Source organism: Atractosteus spatula, chromosome 25 (assembly GCF_055471065.1).
Source record: "Atractosteus spatula isolate fAtrSpa1 chromosome 25, fAtrSpa1.hap1, whole genome shotgun sequence".
Classification (NCBI taxonomy): Eukaryota; Metazoa; Chordata; class Actinopteri; order Semionotiformes; family Lepisosteidae; genus Atractosteus; species Atractosteus spatula.
This window is the reverse complement of record NC_142730.1, coordinates 9,790,195-9,809,844: the sequence shown is the minus strand read 5'-3', so window position 1 is coordinate 9,809,844 and position 19,650 is coordinate 9,790,195. Positions and strand designations below refer to the sequence as shown.

The 19,650-nt window shown below is 42.8% G+C and overlaps 2 protein-coding genes across 2 annotated transcripts; both read left to right on the top strand.

Annotated features, from left to right (window-relative positions):
* The first annotated feature begins 1,280 nt into the window (after positions 1-1,280).
* rpz (rapunzel) lies at positions 1,281-19,166 on the top strand. Its single transcript, XM_088905669.1, has 3 exons — positions 1,281-1,370; positions 6,212-6,329; positions 14,587-19,166. The coding sequence occupies exon 3, from the start codon at positions 14,644-14,646 to the stop codon at positions 15,319-15,321; it is 678 nt and encodes a 225-aa protein (XP_088761795.1). The 5' UTR covers positions 1,281-1,370; positions 6,212-6,329; positions 14,587-14,643; the 3' UTR covers positions 15,322-19,166.
* Positions 8,497-12,173, top strand: rpz2 (rapunzel 2). The gene is made up of 2 exons (XM_088905670.1): positions 8,497-9,658; positions 11,090-12,173. The coding sequence occupies exon 2, from the start codon at positions 11,132-11,134 to the stop codon at positions 11,804-11,806; it is 675 nt and encodes a 224-aa protein (XP_088761796.1). The 5' UTR covers positions 8,497-9,658; positions 11,090-11,131; the 3' UTR covers positions 11,807-12,173.
* Positions 19,167-19,650: the final 484 nt, after the last annotated feature.

Sequence of the window (19,650 nt, the reverse complement as noted above, 5' to 3'; positions counted from 1 at the left end):
GCACTCTGCTCCAAGTGCCTAAATAAAGTTGCACCTAAAGCAGGGGACAGAGGTACTGTACATTGTGGTGGGCATTCATTCAACCCACCAGATGTCCACAAACACGTGTTCCACTGTCTTCATCCCCTGAGAGTAGGAAGGTATAATCTGATTTACTCCACAAATCTGAGAACAGAACTGCAGCATGGAGGTGTCCTGTATCAGAAGGGAGCTGTCTATAAGCACCAGAATAACGTGCACAAGCTCCAAATATACATTTACTGTACTTGAGCCAACACACTGCTCAGCCTTTCCTTCTTCTTGAACCCCAGGCCAGTTGGGTAATGTTTTCTCCTCCCCTCTAAAGCAGATGAACACTTGGAAATACTGTACCCTGCAGCGGTTATACTGAAAACTCTTTTCTTACCAGGCTTTGCCTTGGAACTCATGGACCAAGAGCACATTCTTGGGAGCCTTATGGTGGCAATACCTGTTTATCTGAAGGTGTTTGTGCAGCATGGTGAGGGTAAACTGAAGTCTGCCTGGATCATAATTTGAGTACAGATTAGTAGAGCTGTAGTTGGCTCAGCGTATTGACTTGGTGCCTCTTTCTTCCTTAGTTTTGTCAATCTGGGCTCGTTTTCTACCTCCAAAGCTACAGTGACTTATCTGTACGTCCCTACTTGACCAGGTTCTCACATTCTCCCACCACAAAACCCAATCGAAACCTTCATTACAGCTACAGACTCAATACACAACAGTTTCTGTGTCTCAGCTGCCTACAGTGCGTCCCACAGGCCAAGGGTAAGCACATGGCTTTGGTGGAGTCACCTGGCGTGCTGTTTGGGAACTAATGAAAGGTTGTATGCAAATACAAACTGGCTTTTCTGTGGCAGCGGTTCATTTAAATAACGGATAGAGTATGTATTCGCAGGCACATTTCAATCTGTTTGTGTTTCTGAGTCAGCACAGAGACTGGGAGCCTGTTCTGGGTGCTACTGAGTCAAGTGAAGGTGTGGACAGCTGTCCAGACCCCATCTGAATTCCCCTGGGCCCAGCTGTTCTGTAAGAGACAGTTGGTGCTCAGTTGGCTCTTTCTGGCTAATGAAAGGGCTCAATTATTGGAAAGCCCTTGAGGGAGGAGGAGAGGAGGGGGGGGAGAACAGGCTCTGGACTTGTGGCACACCAGCTGACAGTTTGAGAGCCTGCATGTGTATGCAGGTCCTTCTTTCACTGAACAGCTAGGGCTACAGTACAAATAATGGTACAGTCCATATGAGCACCCCTGCTCACTGAACCTACATGGGAGTGCCCCAAGCAGGGATTGCTGGGAAGAAGAAGAGAGACTGGGAATTTGGAGAGTGAGGAAGAAGGAGAAGGACCCTGAAGAGGTGAGTGGGCAAAGCAGCTCAGAGACAGAGAGCCCCTGTGGGTCTGGGGACATTTGCAGGGTACAGGATTCAAGGCCAAGACCAAGATCCCTGCTTGTCAGGTACAGTGAGGTCTGAGGTCTGTGATACAGAGGGGGGGGGGAGAGGGCATTCTGCCGTGCATAAACAAGGAAATGGGAGAGCAAACGGATAATGAAGACAGGAGGGAAGCCATAGTGGGAGAGGGGGCTTGAAAGTGTGTGGAAACAGAAAGCATTTCTGGGGGACTGCATTCTCACATGCCCAGGGAGACTCAGGAAGGAGCTTGCATTGTCTTCATTTGGCTTCTTTAGTTGGTTTCTGTTTGTTCTTTTCTGGCCTCCCAGGCTTGTTTCCAAGTGCTCTGGCTGTCAAACAGGCGGATGTCTGCAAGGGAGAGAAAGCAAACTGTCACTTTCCAGCCATTGTCGGGGCAAACCCCCACATGGCAGGTGCTACACTGCTCACAGTGTAGTTGCTCGAACAGTATATTTGTTTACCTGCAAAGTCTTTAAAGGGCATTGCCAGCCCTTTAAACAAAATGGCTGTTTAACATGGAGGAGAAACAGAAACTCATTTCCTGTTACTGCTGTGGCTGTGTGTGGAGGTTTGTACCACACCACTGACTAATCTGGGCATTTATCTGGGTCAGAAATCCACAGAAGCTACAAAAAAGCCGGAGAATATAGTTCTAGCAGGATGTATACTTGTTTAATTAAAGGGATTTCAGGAAGTGGGCCTGTACTAACTGACACATACCGGCAAGCACTGTTGCCTTAGTAACAGTCAGGGCCCTGGAACAATACCTTCCAACAGTTTTAAAACTACGTTTGCAAGCTTTCAGATGGTGCAAAGTGTTGCTAGAAACGGTACAAGTGTGTGTGCCTAGTAGACAGATACAGACACACCCCCAGGAAACAGTAAACAACTGCTAGTGTACCGTTTTCTGTGCTGACAGTTACTTTCAAGTGCATTCCTGTCTGTCAGTTAGCCCTCAGCTAGACCTTAACTGCCGATCTTATCTCGAGAAGAATTTGAGTAATGTCCCTAATGGCGAAGGGCTTCAGTTAAAAACTCTGGAAAAGGTGTAAGGTTTCGTTTTTAAGAGGCAGTTTTAGTTTGACCTCACTAAGATGGCTGCTGCACTGAGTGCTTCTTCCCCTTGTGGGTGTGGAAGTGTCAATATTCTGAATTACAGGCCTCCGATTTTGAGGCGCCAATATGTACCCTGATGTAAAACAAATCTGAGTGTCACTCTGTGGGAAATTAACCCTTTCCACGCTGCCCACTGGCATGTAAGACAAGGAAGAGATGGATTTGCTATCACAACACATACAGTATGAAGCAGAAAAACATATATCAAAGGAACTGCCTTTCTCATGTTTAGAGATACAGTAAAGAACCAGTTTTAAGATCCAAACTCCCATAAACTTAATGAACAGGCTGGTTCCAATCTTGGCTTAGATCCCAGATAGTCTTTTCTCCTCCCTCCATAATTAAGGTATTTATTTGAAATCAAGAAACCTTCCAAAATTCACAAAAGGAGGCATTTTAAACAATTAAGACACACCCATTGAGACTTTCCTCCTCACATGTTTAGATTCTGAACTGTGATGTCCGAAAAGACACCGACAGAATGAGGTCCAGGCTGGTATTTACAATTATCAGACATTGGAAATGTAAAGGGTTAATAAAAGAAACACAAGATAGGTGTATTGTTGTATTTAGCTGTAGTGTGTTGCAAGATGTGTCTCATTGGTGGTGCAGAACGGGGGTCTAAATGAAAGCAAAAGCCTAAATGTGGAGAGGCCCTATCTCCCCGTGAACATGGAAGGGTTTGGGACAGGGAGGACAGTGCTGAGATGAGTTGTTCTCCTTTATTTTTCTGTTGCCTTTCTGCAGCTTGTGGTTGGTCTGTGCGCAGGGCCACGTGTCGCAGCTAGAAAGTCACCAAGGCCTCTGGGCAGTCAGTGAACTCCTGCATTCTCGAGTGAGGCTGGGCAAAAAGCATTCTCTAAGGTTAAACGTGCCTGCCTTTAGGGTTTAGGCTCTGTAGCTCACGCGCGAGTCCTGCAGATTAAAAGACTTCATGTCCGCTCAGTTTCTCTCACCTTGAAAGCCTTGTCCTACGTGTGCTGTCAGTTTATCCTGCCAGTGGTCTGTTTAACCTGGCATGGGAGCTATACCAACAAAAGTAAGTTTTAAACCTTGTTTTAACTGCCTCCGAAGGATTTACTACTGTCTGATTAATTCGCCGTTCACTTTTAATGCCGATGAGTAACTTGCAGCTTGTTCTCAATGGGCATAATCTGAGAAGAATTTAAAACACAGAATCATGCCCAAAACCGCTATAGGATTTGTTGCATACACAGATTTTAAGAACAGAAAATAAGATAAGCACTGCTTTACAAAGATACCAGCTACTAGTATTCAAATAAATGTATCGTCATCACATGGTACTGGTTTCCCCATATTCTGATGCCTATTAATGTAAGACAGGACTGGTACAAGCTCTCGGCTTGAGCACAGCCCAGCTGTAATGGTGGTTGTACAGATTAAGCCATCACAGGACACGTACCTTTCTGGTTTGCCTCGCCTGAGCGTCCTCCCTGAGCATGTCTGCGCGCCCAGGCTGACAAGCAACCGAGACGTCCCTGGGCTAGAATCGCTACAAAGAGCCCGCGCTTAATCATTGCGTTCTCTAGTTGGGGAAAACTTGAGTCAACTCAGCCTCATGTAAAAAAAAAAAACAGCTTTGTTTTTCGTTCCCTGCAGTCACGTTTCTTTCCTAAAGAAAAGGGAGTATGGAGCACAGGCTCTTTTAGACCCATAACTGCAGCTTTTTTAAAACCCTTGTGTCGAGGGTTTAAGGTAGAATCCCGCGGTCCTGCTTCAAACGGCTGGGACAGACCTCAGCGCGGCAATCCTTTGGCTGAACTCCCATGAGCCTCTGCGTTCGTGCACTGGAATTCACCATAGAGGCCTGAAGAAGCGAGGATCCAGGAAGGACTGAGTTATTTTTTTTCTTTTTAGCACTTGCCCCTCCTCTTCCTTTCTCAGTCTGCTGTGGGGCAGGATGGGCCCAGCAGACACTGGTTATGTTTCTTAGCTCAGCTTGCTGGTTTCTACCCGTAAAGCCCAGGTGAAAATGACTCCTGATGCTCCTTGTGCAAATACAGTGACTGTGCAGAACAAACAGGAGAAAGCAAACACGTTCTTCAGCACATGTTCAAACTTTGGATGCATTTTGGAAACTGCCATGCGTTTGTCCAATTTACTATTGCAAAGTAACCAGACTGCCTTGGTTTGATAGGAAACTCTATTCTGTTGCAATTTCTAATAATTGTTGCAAATAATAATTGTAACATAGGTTAGCAGAAACACAAAATGCTATATGTTTGTTCTTTTTTCTGTTTGTGCTATGGCCAGTAACAGAAAGATTCAAATAAAAGCCTTCAGAGTTTCCTCATACCTCAGTGGTTAAATCATAAGCTCCTATAGAAATATTTTGTTTTTTCTGTCTTGTGGTGAAAACTGTAATAATTTGATACATTTTGAAATGCGCTAAGGGTTTTCTCAGTAATGCACCCAATTTACTGATCCTTTTGAAATAACTAGATTTACATGCTGTATATATTTAAATCAAGGTCATGCATTAAATATTACTTCTTCTAAGCCTAAAAACCCATTGCATTTTGTTTTACAGAATCTTGTTATACAGAATCTCTGTGTGGCGTGTACTGTATTTCTCTTTAAAATAAGCCAAGAATAAAGAAAGCCCAAAAGCAGACATTATCTACTCTAGTAGAGTATCTGTAGTATAATTCAATATCACTCCTGATGTTTGTGGGTTTATATTCGTTCACTGTTACTGTGACGGGAGCATGATCCAAACTACGGGCTGGATGGGTCTACTGGTGATATTGACTAGTGGTCATATAGACTACTGTATGCACACACAGACGGAATAAACTGTTAAAGTGACATATGAGATTCAATCAACAAACAACAGATATGACAGACATTGAAAACAGAGGAGTTTGTAATCCATATTTCTCAGCTACTTATACAACAGCATTCTGCACCCTTGTCAGCATGCCAGCCCATCAGAACTGTGGTTTAAAATTTTGGCAACTGACATGCTATCTTATAATAATAATTTCTCACACTTATATAGCACTAATCTGGACACTTCACTCAACGCACTTTACAGGTCATGGGGATCCCCTCCACCACCACCAGTGTGCAGCCCCACCTGGATGATGCACCAGTCTGCCCCCCACACACCAGCTCTCAATGGGGAGCCAGTTCAGAGATGGGGGTTATTAGGAGGGCATGATAAATGGGGAATTTGGACAGGACACCGGGGTAACACCCCTACTCTTTTTCAAGAAACACCGTGGGATTTTTAATGACCACAGAGAGTCAGGACCTTGGTTTTACGTCTCATCCGAAGAGACTTTTTACAGTATAGTGACGGGGACACTATATTAGGAGCCACACAGACCGCAGGGTGAGCACCCCCTGCTGACCCCACTAACACCTCTCCCAGCAGCAGCCTTAGTTTTTCCCAGGAGTCTCCCATCCAGGTACTGACCAGGCTCACACCTGCTGAGCTTCAGTGGGTTGCCAGCTGTGAGTTGCAGGATGATATGGCTGCTGGCATTATCTTACTAAAAGGAGCAATTTCTTTTTAAAAGCCTTTGTGTGTCAGTGTAGAGTGTGAGTTACTTTGCCAAATCTGACAAAAACCATTGGTGTCCTAGTTAGGTACTTGTCACAGTTCAAGTACAATATTGCTTACCTGCTTGTTTCTTTGCCAGGTGAAATTTCTCCCAAACAAGAGACATTCCTGGTCACATTCCAGCATCTCCTTCATCACTGCTGTCTGTCTGTTCAAGAGGGAAACCTGACAACAACAAGGACAAGGCCATCTTTAACGTAAGGAATTATATTTCCATTTCCTTTCATTTGAAATAAACTCTTAGGAATGTACTTACTAATGTAAATTTACTGTGTCCGAAACTCCCACCCTCATTGTCTGTGAGACGGGACTGCATGTACATCTGGATTGACAAGAACTCTCAACATTGTTCTTACAGTGAACAAAAACACCCATCAAATGAATTTTGTTCTTGAGTTCAAAAGGCGAAGTCCAACATTTACAGTTCTGCATGCCAAGATAAATGTGCTTTATTCAATTTGGTGTGACGAAAATGTTGAAGATCTGGTGGATTGTAGCTGAAACTCATAAGAACATTAGGTTACAAACAGGAGACCCTTTGGCCCGTTGAATAATAGCTAACTGATGCAGGGATCTCATCCAGCCATTTCATTAAAGAAGCCAGGGTATCAGCTTCAACAGCATAGCTGGGTGACCTGTTCCATACTCCGACAACCTTTTGTGTAAAGAAGTACCCCTGCTTTTCTTCTGGGATTCTGCAGAAGTCCACTGACGTTGGCCTACACCTCCAGGTCACCTTGTGTTTTTCTGTGTTCAGGGTAAAAAAAGGGCTCAGTCCTTTGGCCTATCAGGACAGACAAAGTGAGTGTGGGATGAGCATGTAGCGATTTGCTGGGCTTGCTTTTCATTTTTCTTCCACTGCTTTCACAGGTCCGTCAATTTATCCAATATCTGAATTTGGCAAAAATGTGTTTGATGGCCTTAATTAATCCATAACGTATGGTCTACAACGTGGGGTGAAACAGATTGATACAAGACCTGTTTTGGGTAGAAAAGAGCTGCAGAGCAGCTGCAGAAGTGATATGGAATTTTCTAAGTAATGTTTTAGTTGCTAAAAGAAGTAGAAAACTAATTTCAAATGCTACTTATAAATAGAACAGGCTTGAGCAGACTTGCTTCAGAACTAAAATATTTATCTTCCGTAATATTTGATTGTCATGTGCCCTGCTAAACAAGTGGCAGGCAGCCGACATTCGGATTTCTCTGATTTGTGTGAATGAATTCCTGGTCCTAAGAACACCAACGTCCTGTTCAAACCAATCAGGAGCTTACTTTTCTCATTTGGAATGACTCTTTTTTATTTTCCATGTCAATTCTGAGTGTACTTAGAACAGTAACCAATACTTGAATAGATAGATGGAACTGTAAGTCTTTAAAAGCTCACATCAATTTAAAAAGTATGTCAGACTTTGGTTTTGGGTTTGCTAAACTACACTGTAAATGGATGATAGGCACTGTTACACCATTTAAAGTATTAAAAGCTATGTTCTACAAAGGTTAGGGTATTGTTTAGATCATTCTCAGGATAAGGGTTTTCTTACTAACATGCAACTAGTATAAAGTAGTGGTTGTTTGTTTTTCATTTATGATACTTTATAAATGCATTATGTTTTGTTAATGTGTGTTTTTACCATTTATAAGACATTTAGAAATGGCATTTGTAGCCTTGTATTCTAAAAGTGTGACCAAAGTGGCTAATCAATTATTTCCATTAAAGAATTAATGAACAAAAAGCTTCTCTATAATGGAATCAGGACACCTAAACTTGAAAACTACATGCCAGCCAGCCTGTGCTTGCTCCAGACCGCTGTCTGTCTCACTTGCTGACCACCATGCTATGGGAGCTGAAGTCATTACCTGGAAAAGTCTGCTTCCCCCAGCTGTTTGAAAAACATCAGATACACAGCAGATTGGTAGACCCAGCTCTTGCACGTCACAAGCTGACGTCTCGAGTCAGTAAGATTATACTGTGGGATCAAAGACAATTGCAGTAGTTACAGGAGATCCAGCACCAGCTGGAGGAAAGAAGCGTCTCTTACTACAGCAGTGTGAGCTCCCAGATGCCCTGGCAAGACCGCGAGATAACTCTCGCATTGCCAGACAAGACCACCCGCTGTTTGGGGAATCAGATTGGACTAATAACAGAGAGACCAGGCTCCAGGGGACGATGTCATCACTGCATGCCTGGAGAAAGCACTTCTGCTTTTTGAGACAAACTGAAATCTGCCACTTTCTGGGGGAATTGGGATTGGTTGAAAGTGAGTCCATCACTTCGCTTACAGATGACAGAATTACTTTGCAAGAAGACAGGTGTTCATCCGTTTGTAAAACCTTTGTTAAACATGCCAGATGGAGAAAGCTACCTTGAGTTGATTGCACGGGGCTTCAGGACATCAGCCTGTGTTGGTGAAGGGGCTGCTCTCCGTGTGAGGTCACTGCCACCTGGCTCTGTGCTTCCATCACGCCCGGGTTTGGAGAAATCTGCTTCCTCAGCTGCTAGGAGAACCTGCATTCATGTCAAAAGGAATGACAGATGACAACACGATGGCAAATATGATTTTTTCAGTTACAGAAGCAGAAACCTTTCTTTTATGTACCAGCTGAATGAGTTTTCCTTGAGGTAAACTGAAGTAACTCGGATGCAACACCTCTCCAGTGATAGCAACAGCGAATAAAATTGAGCTCTTGAGGCGCTCAGTCAATAAAGATGCATATTTCACAGTTTTCATGGACGTGTCTGAACTACAAGTGCAGGGCAGGCACTAGCTAACGAGGCCACAGAGTTATGAACAGGAATGAGGTCCACAGCAGGGAACTGCTCCCAAACTGCATTTGCATGAGAGCAAATTTCTCAGATTTGTTTCTATGTGGTTGCACATGATATCTACCGCTGTGGATTCAGCATTTTAAACAACTTTGAGTGTGTTTGTACATTAAAAACCTTGTTTCTCAGACACCCCCTCCATCTGCTGTGCTCATCATCCTCTTTTCTTTATTTGAGTATTCAGTATATTCAGCTTGGCTGTTCCTTCACCTGTCCTCACTCCCCCCCCCCCTGTGTGATAAATGTCTTCCAGCAGGTGTCCCGTCATGCTGCTTGTGAATGCACTGCTGCACTGACCCTTGTGAATTTCTGTGTCTTTTAATTGCTTAAATCCATTTTAAACTATTCCAGAACAAAATGGGTTTCGTTTTTTCAGACAGCTAATAGGCAGCTATTCTGTTGTCTTTTTAAAAACAAATACACAGGCCTTATCAGACTATATACTGTAAGTACCACCCCTGCTCCACTGCCTTTCTCCCATGGTTCAGTTCAACGGCAGTCCCTGGAACTAGGAACTGCTGAGAGGCAGCATTCTTCCCACCCAATCGAAACTGCTCGTGTGTGTGAGTCACTTCCTCTTCCTGAAGCTAAATATGGTATCATATAGGCGAGGCCTGTCTTACCCATTCAGGACTGAAATGGTGGCTGATAACACAAACAGCAGGAGCTTGTAGGAAGTGAAGAACAACAGTACATATAGAGGTAAGTTCCCAGAACCGAGCAATAGAGCTTTTGCATTGTGACTGTTTAATTGTGTGTTTTGTTGGAAATGAGGAATCAATAGCAGTGCCTTTAGATATTTAACAGCATCTCAGCAGAACGGAGCTGCAGTAAACAGTGAATTCAACCTTGTAATAGCCAGGCTGAGGGGAAGTGAGTGTCCTGGCTGTTGAAAATTACCGCTGTGACAGGCAGTGAAAAACCGTACCCCTTTGTAACAGTGAGTCAGCTCATCTTTTCCGCCTTTTCCCCGAAGAAACGCTTGAAACGTCATCACATCAAAGCTCTTTTCACTGCTGCACAAAACTTGGCTTCCTGCGGTGTTCTGAGTGTCTGGAAACTGAAACGTTCCTAAAACGCTGTGAAAAAACTGAGCTGCTTTATCCCTGTAACAGAGACTGACGGACTATGCTAATATAAGTAAGATTCGCAGGAGAGAGCGAGCAAAAGACTGCAGAGAAGCCAGGGAAGACGAGAAAGGGGTGTGGCAGTGTTAGTGTGTAACAGGAGGCAGATTGAGGGTTTTTCTTAAAGAAGCTAAAAAAGCTACATATGACAAGGAAGTCTTGTTCTTAATTTCTGCCCAGCAATATATTCCTCTTTAAAAAGGCCCATAAAATCTTTTTTTTCTGCTTTTTTACAACCTAATCACTGTTCAGTGCATCTTATACTTGGCACATAAACTGTAAACACAGCACACTGACACAATACTGCAGCCAGAATTGAATTATTATATTTTCATGGCAAAAATTAAAGAAAAAAAAACAAAGCATTTCTGAAGCTTAAGGGCTTTGGAGCATTTTTTTGTTTGCTTCTTCAGAAGTTCTTAAAAGAACACCCAGTTACACCCCTGGTCATGTTTCTCTTTTGTGAGGAGCTTTGTAAAGAAAAGAATTTAAAACACAGCAAAGTGCTTATTTTCAGTACCTGAAACCCTCATGTTTTTTTCCCTGCCTGTCACAGCAAATCCTAGATAATTCTTCAACAGGGACAGCTTTGTAAAGAAGCGTATACTTGACTTTACTGTGCAATTACCAGAGGAATGTTGAAGTCACATACGCAAGTAGGCCACTGTCTACTTGTTCCTATTTCACTGTTAATGGCTGATCCTGGTCTTTTAATATACAATCAATTAATATTTGCTCTGGTACAGGATGGGACTGTGACCTATTTTATCCTTCCCATAAAATAATACAAACTATTCAGCAGCTGTTTCTAGATGGCTCCTAAATAGAAAGTGTATGTTTTTGTTGTTTTTAAATAGCTGTATTGGTATAATAGGAAATAATATTTATCATTTCAGTTAGCCCTGTAGATCTTCTGTAGGCAGGTGAACATGCAGTGAGCATTGTTACAGAATGATATAGAGAAGGCATCCTGACCAGCTGGTTTCTCCTTTTCCACTCCTTCCAGGCACGACTTCGGAACGGCCGCCCCGCTCTGCTTCCCCCAGCCATGGGCGACACAGAGAACATCCGGAAGAGCACGGCCAAGGTGCTTTCCTACGTGGAGAAGGTCTCCTCCTTCGCCTCTTCCATCGACCCCCTGTTTGGGATCGTCACCTCCTTGGTCTCCATCGTGCGGAAGGGCATCTACGACGAGGAGACGAACGAGCTGGAGAAGGACTTCCAGGCCATCTACAGCACGCTGGAGAGCATCTCGCAGAAGAACAAGCAGACCCTGAAGCAGATGCGCATCGACGAGATCCATGAGACCTTCACTAAGTACGAGGAGTACATCAAACACCAGTACAAGGCCTTCAACGCCATGGTGGAGCTGGTCAAGAGAGACCCCGAGCACAAAGAGAGCCACATGGCAGACTTCCAGGAGACCTATGAGAGGGACAAGGGGGATCTGAGCCTGGACGTGTTCTACCATGGGGTGATGGGCACACGGAGAACTTTTGGCCGCCCGCTGCTCCCTGTCTACATGGAACATTGCGACGGGGACCTTAAGATCATGGAGCACCGGTGCTCCCATCTGACCAACCTCTTCCACGTGGGGCTGGTGGCCCTCATGGGGTACACCGCCGTCATCGAGGACGACGAGGAGGAGGTCAGAGACAAGTGGGCCAAGCGAGTGACCGAAATTCAAGCGAAGATGCAGGAAGTGCTGAGCCAGTGCAAATAGCCTCAGGGCACGTGCCCAAGGGCACCCAAGGAAGACCAAAACCCAAAAACTAATCATTCCTTGATTCAAAATGATCTTGGGAGGCAATATCCAGAACAGATGGGACTTGGATAAACTCCAGGAAATTCATTGATTCCTCTTCCGATTCCGTTTGTAACCCTCAGCGGGTGACAGTCTGATCTCTTGTGGCAATTGTCTTCATTATCTATTATAAAAAAAACTAAGAAGGATTCAACAGGAAACCCAAAGCAGCTCACTGAAAACTTTGCACCACAGCCACTTTGTACTATTTTCTTTCTTTTTAAATCTTGTCTCATGTGGAATGTGTCATTGCAGAATGCCTTAAATAAACAGAAATAATTCTAAATCTCTCTAGCCTTCTTTGTGCTTTCATGAGACAGAACTATATAATGTCATAAAATGAGCACAGCAATATACTGTACTTCAAACAAAAATAGACTAAAATTGTAATACTCAAGTGGGTTGAGGGGCACGCATAAAGTAATTCCGCAACTTTTTTTCCTGTTAAATTGTATTGAAGAAAAGTGAAACCAGAAGATTTGCTGGTTCAGTGCTCCATTTTCCAAGTTAAATCTTTCACCACTTCATCTTGTGAGAATTAGCATCTCTAAGCATATGGGGAATCGCGTTTTGGGAGACCCTTGCAAAAAATGATTTGAAGGACAGATATAATGTTGGATTCGTTTATTCTTTCTGACCCCAAAATTACTGTTTAGTATACAACCCAGGCACGTGACTGAAGCGGATATTCTGGTTTCATTCCAAGATACAGCTGCACCACCATGGAGACCACAGATTGTTATAAATTTTATATAGGAGGATGCAATCTCTACAGCTTTACACACCACACTGACCCACCTGGATAAAAAGAATACCTATGCAGGAATGCTGTTTATTATCTTTAGTTCAGCATTTAACAACATCATACCCATAAAACTTGTTACCAAGCTCTGGGCTCTGGGTCTAGATACCACCCTCTGTAGCTGGATCATGGACTTCCTCACCAGCAGACCCCAGACTGTCAGGACTGGCAACCTCACCTCCAACACGCTCACCCTTAACACCGGTGCCCCTCAAGGCTGTGTGTTCAGCCCACCGCTATACTCCCTGTTCACCCATGACTGTACTGCCAAGTTCAGCACAAACACCGTCATTAAGTATGCTGACGATACCAAAGTCCTGGGCCTGACAACGATGAGACTGCCTACAGGGAGGTGATAAAACAACTTGCAGACTGGTGCCGAACCAACAACCAATGTCTCAACATCAGCAAAACTTCAGGAGACAAGGAAAAGTCCACTCCCCCATCTACATCGAAGGGTCTGCGGTGGAGATGGTGAATAACTTCAAATTCCTAGGTGTTCACATCACTGAGGACCTCACATGGGCACTCAACACCTCCAGTCTCATCAAGAAGGCACAACAGCGGCTGCACTTCCTGAGAAGACTGAAGAAAATATGCCTGCATCCACGGATCCTCACCAACTTCTACAGATGGACGGTGGAGAGCATACTGACCAGCTGCATCACAGACTGGTACAGCAACTGCACCACAACCGACCACAAGGCCCTGCAGCGGGTGGCCAAAACCGCCCATCACATCATCGGCAGTTCCTTACCATCCATCCAGGAAATCTACAACACCACGTGCCTGAAAAAAGCCACTGAAATGATGACTGACCCCACTCACCCCAGTCACAACTTGTTCGTCCCCCTACCATCTGGCAGAAGGTTCCGGACGAACCAGTCACACACAACAAGACTCTGAAATAGCTTCTTCCCCAGAGCCGTCAAGCTGGTGACCCCCCCACAACCACTCACCAAACTGTGATCTCTCCTCACTTCTTCCTGTACCACACAACGACTGTACACCTACACCACTACATGCACCATACCTCCAACAATTGAATGTAAGCCGAACTTGAACATAAAACTGTACTTGATTGAGTTGTACTATTTGATAAGTCGCTGTATTATTTTGCACTGTTTGCTCTGGTTGTGTACTTTTGCACAGTTTTTGACAGATATGGGTACTGTCATACTGGTACCATACTCATTGTTTACATTGTTATTGTGTTTACTGTCTATTGTCTGCTGTTGTGTATATACTGCACCTGAGAGACTAATGAGAAACACTTTTCATTATTACTATGCACTTGTGTAAGTACGGTATAATGACAAATAAAGTTGAATTGAATTGAATAGAACAGAATTATAATAATTGTTTACAACATTATTAGTTTCAGATGCCCGTTGTATTAAAATCATTTATGGTAAAATCATTTATTTATAAGCCTTCAAAATAAGATGCTGCCATTTGCACCGCTCCAGATCAGCTCCACGACTAGGCCAACTGCTGAATCCTATAGTAATAGTGAAAAAGAGTATTTAATCCGCCACATTTTCCCTAAACACTGTGTTCTAAAGCAACCTAACTCCCACCATATATCCCAAACAATCTAAATTATCCCCACCTGAAAATGTGAATCATAGCTATCCGCTAATTAATTAAGAAACAGTGTGCCTCATGTGAATCTACTGTACTGTATATACAGACCATTAAGGCCTTAACTCCCTCTAGTGGCAGGCCAGGGGGGGGGGAGGAAGTATTCAGTATCAGAAGTAAAGGAAAAATATATGTAACACAGAGGCACTTCTAAAATTGTGGAAAAAATTACATTGATTATTCAAAATGAGCACTCTGCACTTCTGCATTGTTAGAATACTTCAACTACAGCTGTTTCCTGCTCTCCTCACAGGCACTACTGGAACCTCAAACCCTGAGAGCCGCGTCCGCCTGCCTTCCAGAAGAAGCCATGTCTGAAATCCTGGAGGACCGAGAGAAGCTGAAGAAGGGGCTGGTGAAGGTGCTGCAGTGCGTGGCCACCATCTCCTCAGCCGCTGCCGTGGTGAACCCCATCTTCGGCATCGCGGGGTCCCTGATCAGGGTGGTGCTGCACCAGATCGACGACGAGGACATCAAGACCCTGAAGAAGGAGTTTAACAGCGTCCACAAGGCCCTGGACGACATCTCCCAGCAGAACCGCAACGCCCTGCTGCAGATCAAGAAGGAGACGCTGGACGGCCAGTACTCCAAGGTGGAGGAGAACATCAAGAACCAGTTCCGCAAGTTCATGGAGCTGGTGGAAGCCAAGCCGGAGCACCAGAGCAGGAAGAGAGAGGATTTCGAGGAGCATTTCGCCAACGACCTGGGCGACCAGAACCTGCACACCCTGTACGATGGCGTGATGGGTAAACCCAAGCTCTTCAGCAAGCCCATCCTGGAGGTGTACATGAAGCACTCCCATGGGGACCGCAAGGTGATGGAGCGCCTCTGCACCCGCCTGACCTACCTCTTCTGCATCGGGCTGATCGCGCTCATGGGCTACGCGGCCGTCATCGGCGATGACGAGGAGGAGCTGAGCGAGGAGTGGGCCGAGAAGATGGAGAACGTGCAGGAGCGAATGCAGGAGGTGCTGAGGAGGTGCAAGTGAATCCTCTGCCCCAGAACACGCGCCCCCTCCCCGAACTGATGATCGACACCCCACCCTCCCTGTTCCAAAGGAAAGCGGCATGAAAGCACTGCAAAAGAAGGTAGCAGCTAGAGTTGGGGCTGACAGAAAAATGATGACATACTTTCATCTTTCCTTTGAAACGGGTAATAGATGATGGCCAATTTATATACCGATTAGTACTATCAACATCTTTCTAAATGGCTGCTTTCTATGTGCATCTAGATTGACATAGCATTTTTTCTGCTTAGATTATTTTGCATGCTACCTATTTCAGCATGGCAAGTTGGAGGACTGTCTTGAGATGTTTTCTTGCCTGGCAGGCAGATTATAGTTGTCTATGATCCAGCATGTCCAGCTGTGGACTGTGGCTGCCTTTGAATTATTTTCTTCAATGTTACCATGAACCGAATTAATCAGGCTTAATTACATGCCGAAATACCCTAGTGAAAAAAATCAGGTGTTGGGCCTTCATTTTGCAAATCTTCTCTATAGCACTATACTGCCTGTAGTTAAGCTTTTGATTAGTATTTCAGAAGCCATTGCTGCTGGAATAGTTAAATACCCTGGTCCACAGTCATCTAATCAGAAAGAACAGCAGAGTCAAGCTGGACACATACAGTATATAGCATCCTCACAGTGAGGAACCAAAATAAAAGAAGCAGCCAGTGACACGAGCTATTCGTACACTATTCCTGCACTACATCATTATTTTTATATGTTTATGTGCTTTAATCTGATACAGAAATAATGCATAAATACTCTACATTTAACAGACCATATTACTACCAGCCAATATGAACACATCACACTGCACTATATATGGTAAGAAAGAGCTTTTATCTCCTTGTGAAACCACAAAACACAGCGCAGACACTCTAGACCAGGGGAACATCACATCCTCATCTAGGTTTGGTTGGCTTTGTCCACTAGCATCTACAGTAAACCAGGCTCTTCACTGCTGCTGCACAAACACTAATTCCATTTAACTGCCACACAAAACAGGTCCTTAAATATTATAACACCTAGTATCTGATTTATAAAGAACTTCTTGAGAATTATAAAAAGCAAATGTTCTTTCCAGCTGTGAAATACAGAAGACAACTCCAGTTTAGACTCATCTCCAAATACTGTTATAAGTTGAAATAACAACTGACACTTTTTAATCTCTTGTTTCATCCTCAACTAATACAGGCAAATCTCTTCACAGCATAAACCCTGAATTAAAGTTCCTTGTGTCTGTCTAGGGAGAATTGAGAAACACTACATTTAATATATATGAGAGAAAATTAACAAATTATTTTGTTCCAAATGTCTGCTTATTTGTGTCTTGCAAAATTTAAATAAATCAAGCACCTTATTCTTTAAACATTTTAAAGCATTTTAAGCTAAAGCAAACATTTTTCCAGTTTTTCACAATCAAATGGAAACATCCAAACCTTTGAGCTAGCAGTTGGACGGACTAATGCAGTACAGTGTAATTGTGATAATTCCTTTACAACTAGCAGTACAGTAGGTGAAACACTAATAGTTTTACTATTTACTAATTCACTAATTACATCAAAATATTTTGTTCTTCACAATGTAGATGACAAAATTCATTTATTTTTTAAAATTTCATTCTGAATGTCAATATTCTTTTAAAAACATGTTAGAAATCTATTTTTATGATTTACTAGACTATTGTGATCTTCTAAACGCGACATGGTTTGTAAGAGGTTTCTCATGTCTGCTCTGCAGGAGGCCATACCGGAATTGTGTTCAATACTGAAATTAAATGTTTATAAATTAATACCTGGTAGGTTAGGTTGACTGGATGTATATTTTTGCACCATCTCAATTTATTTCTGTCTTTTGTTACTGCGCTCTACAGTATATCTGCAGGACTGAAAATGTCATGCTGTCATACAGAATAAAATCTCACTTCTGATTGTATGAATGTCATTATATATAGCTCAAGTCATGCATCCTTGCTGTTGCATTCATGATGCATTTGAATGTAAGCACAGATATGCAGTGGGGTTCGTTTTTACAGTATACATACTGTCTTAGCTTATACCACTCGATGCAAGATGACTGGTGAATGTCAGTCTTGTTTCCCTTCTGCTGACATCCACAGCCTGAGAGTCCAAATAGCATCTTCTATGTTCACAATATGGAGGAGTGAAAATGTACAACCAGTGTCTCCACTCATCCTATCCTAATCAAGGTACCATGTACTGTACCTACCATGTGCTGTAACCATGTACAACATGCATCTCCACTGATGCAGGTGTGATGACCTAGAATGTACTATCAAGCGGAGTGGATTCAGCCGAGTGAAATGTAACTACATGCCCTGTCAAATAAAGAAGAGCCACCTTGGATTACAACTCCATTTTGAGATGAGATACTTTGTTGTTTACAGCCAACAGCGTCAAAATTCCTTAGAAAGAGAGAGAGTCTTTATTAGCCCTGAGGGTGCAGTCAGGTTCCTCTGAAATGGAACACAAATGGAACTCATTTTTGACTTTATAAATAATGGCACCAGCTCTTATGCCTGAACTACCACCCCCAAACTGCCAGGACGAAAAATCAATGAGGGGGAAGAATAAAGTCTTTCAGGCAGACCCCTCAAGAGATCGCCGAATAAAGTCTGAGATGATGTATTGACTCCACCCCCAAAAGCTGGCCTGACTTTCCATTGTGTCCCTGCCTACCATAACTAATTCAATATCAAGAAGAGGTGTCAGCTCCTTATCTTATTCACAGGAAGCAGAAGGACAAATCTGAAAATTAGGTATTGGTCTCGTCTTGTTTGTTCATTTAATCAATTTCGGACTTTTAACCCAAAATGATGGCCTTGGTTAGGATAGCAGTACAGAAATGTTTCAAATTGAATGACGATACTAAAATTAAAGAATAACAAAGCTCAACTTTGTTTGTGAAATAAAGTATTGCTAATTTTTTCAGTCTTAAGGTTCTGGTTCAATTAATTTCAGTCTAAGGTGAGCAAGTTCATTAGTGTCCAGCAAGATTTTAAAATCCTGCACATGTGGTCTAATACCCCAAACAAAATACGTACATAATTAATTCAATATCCAAATCTAGTTTCTATGCAGGCTGTAACCATGTTTGTGGTTTGTCTTTCTTGCCGAATGTAAAATTGTATAATGACAAGGAAAGACTGAATTCTGTTTTTATTGTTCTATGTCCGCTAAGAAACAGGTTAACGTGTCACATGTAATTCCGATTATTTTCTGTATCAGCCTGCTGTTGTTTTTACTCTTGATGGTTTTTAATTTCGAAAGAGCCATACTTACACTAAATGAGCTGTTAGTGTTGTTCGTATCCTTGAAGCCCTGTGCTCTCCTGTGTCCACACAAGCTCAGCCTGGATGACTGGAACCTGCCAATAGTGCCTCTTCTTTGTGTAAAATTACTCATGTGAAATTCTGCTTTAAGCTTCAGAATAGTCTCTCTCCTATACCCGGTCTGGAACACTACATAAGAAATGTATTGAGGAATTTGCATGTTATTTTTTAAAATCATGTTGGTCTATATGTTGTATTCCTCTATAATCAGTTATCATACTCTGTGATATGCGTGTCATGCAGGTATATGTTGTAACCAGATATTGTGCTTGTCTTTTGGTTTCAACTAGAATGATCTATCAAAAATAGCAGCTGCCTTGAAAGCACTTATTCACATAATTCACGGAACCTGATGTATGATTAAGTTCTTTTCTTCCAATACTGTTTCAATTTGTTCTTCCTTTTTTAATTCATTATGTCCTTCTGTGCAACCATGAGACAATATTATCAATAAAAATATATGGAGAAAACAAAACATTATTTTATGTGTCTAATTATATGTTTTCACATAATTATATGATTCCATCACTGGCACCTTTTTTGTACAGTAAAATTGAAGTCCTCCCTAAAAATATCTTTCTAAACTCTTAGATACCAATTCATAAGAATGGCCATACTGTATATTTCTAAGAAGAGAAATGCAGAAACTTTAGATGTTTTTTTCCCCGTCTGCATTCCAGTCACTGAAAGTAATGATTCATTATTCTGCATCAGGTGTTAGGGTTAAGCATCCTCTCCCCAGGGTGCTAAACACCCTCCTGCTCCAACATCAGTGTGCACAGTTCTGTGTCTACAATTGTCAGTTTGATTTCTACTGTATTAAAAAACAGATGGATACCGTAATACTTATTTACATTTGTCTTTCAAGGTTAATGCCTGAATGTAAAAAAAGTTTTCTTTTATTCAGAATTTAGATTCGAAACCTAAATTGGAAACAGACTAAAATAAAGTTGAACTCC